The sequence below is a fragment of the Berghia stephanieae genome, chromosome 9 (genome assembly GCF_034508935.2).
Source record: "Berghia stephanieae isolate SIO BIC M18660-M18661 chromosome 9, UCSD_Bste_1.3, whole genome shotgun sequence".
NCBI lineage: Eukaryota > Metazoa > Mollusca > Gastropoda > Nudibranchia > Aeolidiidae > Berghia > Berghia stephanieae.
The window spans coordinates 43,687,287-43,694,786 of NC_088368.1; the positions used below are offsets into that span (position 1 = coordinate 43,687,287).

Below are 7,500 nucleotides of genomic sequence, written 5' to 3' on the forward strand. Positions count from 1 at the left end.
AAAAAAAAAAAAAGAAAAAAAAAAAGGACGCATACACATGAAGAATAATGAAATAGAAATTAAACACTGATTAATCAAATAACAGGTGAGGCTGAGGCAGAAATTAGCTAAATATTTTTTTCAGCTGTGGCGAAAATGAATCCTACTCCTACTAAAATTATTCTAGCTTGCTTCCTGAACTAATACCAAAGAAAAAAAAAAAGATTATGAAGAAGGGAATGAGTAAAGTCTAGTAAAGGATGAAATGAAACATTCGAGAAAGAAAAGGAAGAATATCGATGGCTACATGGCTGAGGAAAAGCAAGAAACTGAAAACTGTGACGCGTGAGAAGACATTTGGTTTTGATCGACGTGTACATATTATGAAGGTCTGACACCCGAACACAATTATGGGCCTAGTTTAGCAATGTTGTAATGGACAATATTTAGCGTCACTTTTTTGTTGTTGAGATTTCCATTACAACAATGAGCCCATAATGGATTGGGTAACCAGACCTGCATATAACTGCACGTCGGTTTAGACCGATTGGCGGCAGGTTAAAAAAACAACTGCTCTGATGCAGGATAGGATAGAATGTCATAGGTTCTCATTCTTGAAGTTGAGGATGGGAGGGAGCGGGTGGGGGGGGGGGGGGGATAGGCAGAGGAGAAGAAATTATGAAGGGGTATATTAGGTTAAAGATAGATTGGTTACGTACAATGTGGATGTGTGTGTGTGTGTGTGTGTGTGTGTGTGTGTGTGTGAGAAAGAGAGAAAGTGTGTGTGTGTGTGAGAGAGAGAGAGAAAGAGAGAGAGTGTGTGTGTGTGAGTGAGAGAGAGAAAGAGAGAGAGAGAGAGTGTGTGTGTGTGAGTGAGTGAGAGAGAGAGAAAGAGAGAGAGTGTGTGTGTGTGTGTGAGTGAGAGAGAAAGAAAGAGAGAGAGAGAGAGAGAGAGAGAGAGAGAGAGAAAGAGAGGGGGAGGGGACTTGTTGATTGTTTAAACTTAGTAATACGTTTAATGCCAACAACTACTGTCTCGTGTTAATACAAAATTCGTTTCAAGCCATTTGCAGGGGCAGGGGGTGGGAGGGAGAGGGGGGGGGGGAGAGTTGCGAAGATCCTTTACATAAGCACTGCAGGAATGAATGGGGATGATCTATATGATATTATTACCTTTCCACGTGACCGAGGTCATTGATCACATTGCAAAGCGTGTTCGTGTTCAAAGTGAGTCACATAGTGAAAAGTGTGTTCACAGCTTTTGGAAATCTAACACCACGATTGGTCAATTTTAGTTCAACTTGACACATTGTCATGGGTGTGTTTACAACTTTCATAAAACACAGCATGCAATGTGTTGACATTTATATAGGGAATGAGAATAGCGGAAGAGTAACGTCCCTTGATTGGACTGTCACCTTACAGAGAGAACGTCAACATGGTTTTGCGCACGCGTCTCTCTCGTCCTCGCTTTCGGTGAAGTGTCTCATGCCGCTGTCACCGGAAGCGAGGACGAGAGACGCATGCGCAAAACCAATATGACGTTCTCTCTCTAATAACTTCTCCGCCGGTGAAGTCCAATCAAGGGACGCTACTCTTCCACTAATCTCATTCCCTGTTGGGAAATGTCCAATCGTTGTACGGAAACAAATCATGTGATCGATGACTAGGTTGGACGAAAACATGAATATAGATCGCCCCCATTTGGTAAAAGGAAAGGAGAGAGAGAGAGAGAGAGAGAGAGAGAGAGAGAGAGAGAGAGAGAGAGAGAGAGAGAGAGAGAGAGAGAGAGGAGGGAGATGGGAGGGAGAGGACTGAGATTGTTGGAGGAAAATTGATTTCTTTTACCAGCATTTTCATACTGAACAGTAGGTACATCTTTGATGACGGTGAAAAAGGCGCTATATCTCTCTGGGCGAGTCACTGGGGAAAAGGGAAGAATTTTTCGTTTTCACTTTAACTTTATATTATATTGTTTAAACTTTTCCTTATCAACTATACTACAAACGGAGCTTTACAAAAAAATGTCTTAAAGTCTGGAATAAAGATTTTCAAATGTAGAAAATTAAAAAAAAGTTTTAAGGATAATCATCATCTACAGAATGAGGAAAGAAAGAAAGAAAGATTGCCTGACGTCAAATCATTCGCTGGTGTTGAGATCTAATGGAGATAGAGACACACTCACTACACAATAAGAGATCAATACAATTAACAACCATCAAACCTTTCTATGCTAGATTGAGCCAAAAACTCCAAACGAAATAAGTGTTTTTTTTTTCACAGTGAAAACTTTCTCAAACACTATATACTAACAGCAACACGATTAAAGAAAACTTTCTCATACACTTTATATATATATTAACAGCCTATACGATTAAACTGAAATTATTTGGTCTTCGCTTTTAATTAAATTCAATATATATATATATATATATATATATATATATATATATATATATATATATATTGAATTTAATTATATATATATATATATATATATATATATATATATATATATATATATATATATAACAAGTAACAGGAACCGGAAGCTAATGAGTAATAAACAAAAATGAATATAACAGCTTCGTAAAAGAATTAAAATACCAAACACAGAACGTTTTGGACTCAAAACCCTTCTTCAGCCAACAACAAAACAAAAACAAAAAAACAAAAACAAACAAAGAAAACATAAATACACATTACAAAAAAAAAGGAAAGAAATCTACCTTCGATTTGTTTTTTGTTTTTTAAAGTGATGTATTTTATGATTTCATTGGGGTTTTTTTGTGGTTGGCTGAAGAAGGATTTTGAGCCCGAAACGTTCAGTGTTTGGTATTTAGTTCTTTATTTTGGAGCTTCTTCTTTGTTTCCGTCACGTCACATGGTCAGTCCGGTCTGGTGAATGAAGCCCACAGTGGTCCTGAGGTCGTCCTCACTTCCGTACAGCTTCTTTGAGTATGGGGTTGGGTCAGGCCAGAAATTCCTTCTCAACTGGTTGTACTTTGGACATTCCATTAGGACATGATGTTATATTCAATTTTGTTTATCATACTCTTTACAATCCAGAGCTTCTGGCAGCTTAGTATCACTTCGAAGAAAATGACGTCATAGGGAATAAGATTAGCGGAAGAGTAGCGTCCCTTGATTGGAAGTCATGATCGGAAAAGTTATTAGAGAGAGAACGTCATGTTGGTTGTGCGGCATGAGACACTTCACCGAAAGCGAGGACGAGAGAGACGCATGCGCAAAACCATTTTGACGTTCTCTCTGTAAGGTGTCGTCCGATCAAGGGACGCTACTCTTCCGCTAATCTCATTCCCTATTCATCATTAGGTAATTTTAGGTTCCTGATTTAGCTGTTAGTTTTAGTTTTACCGTGACCATTAATTTCTTTGTTATCAAAAGCTTCATTCACATCAACAGTAATCACTACGTAGCTACTGTGTAACAAAGGTATCAATCTGAAGTGGTGGAAATTAACACTTGAGTCGAATTCAAACAAAAACCTAGGTGGAATTTAACTTGCTGTTCTAAAAGACTTAACATTCTTTTCTATACTATTAAATATTGCCCCTAGTTATGTCCAAAAAAAGGGTACCAATCTGAAGTGGTGGAAATTAACACTTGAGTCAAATTCAAACAAAAACCTAGGTGGTGGAAGTTAACTTTCTGTTCTAAAAGACTTAATATTCTTTTTTTAAACTATTAGATATTGCCCGTAGCTACTGTGTAACAAAGGTGTCAATCTGAAGTGGTGGAAATTAACACTTCAGTCAAATTCAAACAAAAACCTAGATGGAAGTTAACTTGCTGTTCTAAAAGAATTCACGTTCTCTTCTAAACTATTAGATATTGCCCTGACTTTTATAATGTCTTTCTATTTCTTTGATTAATTTCGGCCGTTTGTTTAAATAACTATAAAAATAGTTTTACCTACTAATGCCGACAAAAGAGGAACAAAAAGAAGAAGAAGATAATAACTCAGCAAAACAAAAACTTAAACAAACAAAAGAAAAACAAAACAAACAAAAAATAATCCAAACAAGCACAGAATTAAGAAAAAACACAAAACAAAAACAAAACAAAAAAACACAAAGTACCAAACAAAATAAAAAACAAGAAAAGAAAAAAGAAAGTGAAAAAAAAACACACACACACACACACACACAAAAAGAAAAGAAAAGAAACAGAACAAAAAACAATACAAATTGAGATTTTAAAAAAAATCCAACTAGAAACGAACTTTTTGATGAGATGAATCAAAGTGAAAACAAAATCAAATCAAATTATAATGTATTGAAAAAAGCTCTGAGAGAATATAAATAATCACTAGGTCGATAAAAAAAGGAATATTTAGGCTAGGTTTTTCTTATCTTATAATATTCCTTATAATTTATTTGTATGAGACAGTCAATTTTTATGAAATAAAATAGTTTGAGTATAATTTCCAAATGAAGGTGCCAAAGATGTCATATTAATTGACATCATGAAACATCATCATGAGAAAATGAAAAAAAAAATTGATGACATTATGATAAATATAATTAATTTTAGAATATATTTTACTCTCTGCTTAGAAAATTAAAATTTTAAACTTTTCAAATTAAATAAATCGATTAAAACTAAAATTTTCGTGTTTTTTTTTTTTTTTTCTATTTCTATAGAAATTCAACAAATATGGCAGGCAGGCAAGCAGGCAAAAACAGAGAAATTGGAATCTACCGGAAAGACTGTCTTTCGGTTCAATATATCCGGCCTTACAGCCAATTTTCTCCCCGCTACTTCCGCTCGCGCCGGTATTGCAGCATCCCCCGCCATCGCGATCGGAGTCCGCGTCATCAACGGCGATGCTGTTATACATGTTCCCGTTGGACACTTTCCCATTGGTCGTTCCGCGAAGGTCGTTGAAGTTGACAGTCACGTGATTGTTGCTGACGGGTTTGTGACCTCGTCGGTTGTTGTTGTTTTTCCTTCTTTTGTGGCGACAGAAGAAAGCGAGGATGACGCAGACGAGGAGAACGATGAGGGCGGCCAAAGCCCCGATGATGATGCTAATGTAGTCGTCGTCGTATTCCTTGTTCTCTTTCTCCGTCAGACTCGTGTCATCACCGTCTTCACCTACTGGAGAAAAAACAAAACAAAATGAAATTAACTTGATTGTGCGGCTATGTGGTCTAGTGGTATAGCATTCGCTTTCGGATCGGAAGGTCCTGGGTTCGAGCCTCGCGCTCGGCGCATAGTTGAGTCCTTGGAAAAGACTCTTTACTCACATTTTCTCACCGTACTCAGGTGTGAAATGAGTACCTGGCCGTTAACAGCGTTGTCTCTGTCTGAAAAAAAATTGTAATATCGTCTACATATTAAGTGTTGCGATTGGTTAAGGATTCCTTGTAAAGCGCTTTGAGCACATTTAGTGTTATTACAATTATCTCAAACGCACAAACACACACACACAAACACAAAAACATAGGCCCACACTTTTGTGTTTGTGTGTGTGTGTGGGTGGTTGTGCGTTTGAGATAATTGTAAAGCGCTGCAGTGCACTTTTAAGTGGATGCTTAGGCGCTATAGAAATATTATTATTATTATTATTATTATTATTATTATTATTATTATTATTATTATTATTATTATTATTATTATTATCATTATTATCATTATTATTATTATTATTATTATTATTATTATTATTATTATTATTATATTATTATTATTATATTATTATTATTATTATTATTATTATTATTATTATTATTATTATTATTATTATTATTTATTATTGATAAAATAATAAGTTGAAAATTCCTTACCATTATTTTCATCACCGTCATCATCATCATCATCATCATCATTCTCATTGATTTTGTCCGTTTCACCAGCATCCAAATTCCTAGCTTTTCCACCCACGCTGTCGTCATCGTCATCACCACCGTCGCCGTTGTCACCGCCGTCTTCTCCACCGAACACGTGCGTGAAATTGACCGTCTTGAGGACGGAGTGAAGGCCGTTGTACGGGAAATCTTTGTCCGTGTTCGATTTGCTTTTGGAGACCGTTGTGGCGACCCCAGGTGTTGAGGTGGTGGCTGGTGGAGTGGTCGTTGGTGGAATTTCTTCTGTGAAGTTCCCAACGGCAAGAGCTAAGGGAGAAAAAGAACACAGATAAAAAACAAAACAAACAAACAAACAAAAATTGATTGAATAATACGCTTATTGATGCTAAACCTCGTTGTTGCTTTCATGGTTATTTTTGTCATTAATATTTCATTGTGCTATGAACTTTGTACATTTATGATTCATTCGATCTTGACCAGTTTTTCAATTACCAGTATTCTATGATTGTATTTTTCGATTGAGACATTTTTCCTGACATTCAAAGTTGTGTAAAACTGTCTGTGAGTGATACAATACAAGCTATATGAGATTCTGTAATTATAAACTATTGTATAAGGCATTTAAAGGATAATTCCTATTAAGCCTTTAATAAGATAAGATAAGATAAGATAAGAAAAAATTGATTGAATCATACGCTTATTGACGCTAAACCTTAATTCTCTCCTTACCGATCGTTTTCAGTATTTTCCCCAAAATGGCAGGCTTACCCAACAGAAAAAAATTGATTTTTTAAAACTCAAACAAGCTCTCTACAAAACAACATTTTGTTCTTATTAATTAAACAAAGATCATTCTTCAAAGTTTGTGATGTACGAAATAAATCTGAATAAGAAAAAATGTATATTGTGTCGTAACAAATGTGACGATTTTGTTGTAGGTAGTAAGGAGAGGGTTAAGGTAAAAACCTCACAACATCCGCCTGTTTGAATAATAATAAGTTTATTGACGCTATGCCTTGAGATAAAAACATCATATCATCCGCCAGCCAGATATAACGTACCAATACACATAACTATGTGTAAACGCAAATGTTTATATAAAGTCAGATTGATAGAGTTCAGTGAGAACTTATCACAAAAATAAATAATAACAAAAAGTGACGTCTTTTTTGTTCATTCTATAAAAGTTTATATCGGATTGGTAGAAATTGCAGACGTTTGAACTTCACAAAGTTAGGAATAATTTAAAAGCTTCAGCCTCGTTGCTGTCATCCTTGCAATCTGATACAAAATAAATGATGGTTCGAAACCCATAAATGTGAAAATAAGATTATGTGAAATGAAGTGATTTGTAGAAAACAAATCAGAAGACACCAGCAAAGCATCATCTTTCAACTAAGAACACAACACATACCGCTCAACAACCATTTAAGCAAAATTACTAAAGACACATCCCCTTCCTGCCCCCTATGTCAACACCCCAATGAAACAGTAACACACCACTTGCTTGAATGTCAACCTCTTGAAAACCTGAGATGTACATTCCTCCCACCAAATCCAAGCATCAGTAACACACTTTACCTGGAACAACTACATACAAAAGACGTCTAACTTCTACGTCATGGCACAAGACCGAAGGACTAGAGCTCAGGTGGTCGCTGGTTCGGATAAGTAAGTTAGTTCCAAA

General features: G+C 35.8%; 1 protein-coding gene across 5 annotated transcripts in view; it reads right to left on the reverse strand.

Annotated features, from left to right (window-relative positions):
• LOC144980297 (discoidin domain-containing receptor 2-like) overlaps positions 1-7,500 on the reverse strand; it is a 430,769-nt gene that overhangs the window by 13,069 nt on the left and 410,200 nt on the right. For 2 of the 5 annotated variants that reach the window (XM_078927945.1, XM_078927946.1), the window contains exons 11-12: positions 5,793-6,119; positions 4,744-5,103 (exon numbers count right to left, since the gene is read on the reverse strand). In XM_078927945.1, coding sequence (XP_078784071.1) covers positions 4,744-5,103; positions 5,793-6,119 — 687 coding nt within the window. Of the gene's footprint in view, positions 1-1,827; positions 1,903-4,704; positions 5,104-5,792; positions 6,120-7,500 lie in introns of all 5 variants that reach the window. The other 3 variants (XM_078927944.1, XM_078927943.1, XM_078927942.1) reach the window with 2 other exon arrangements.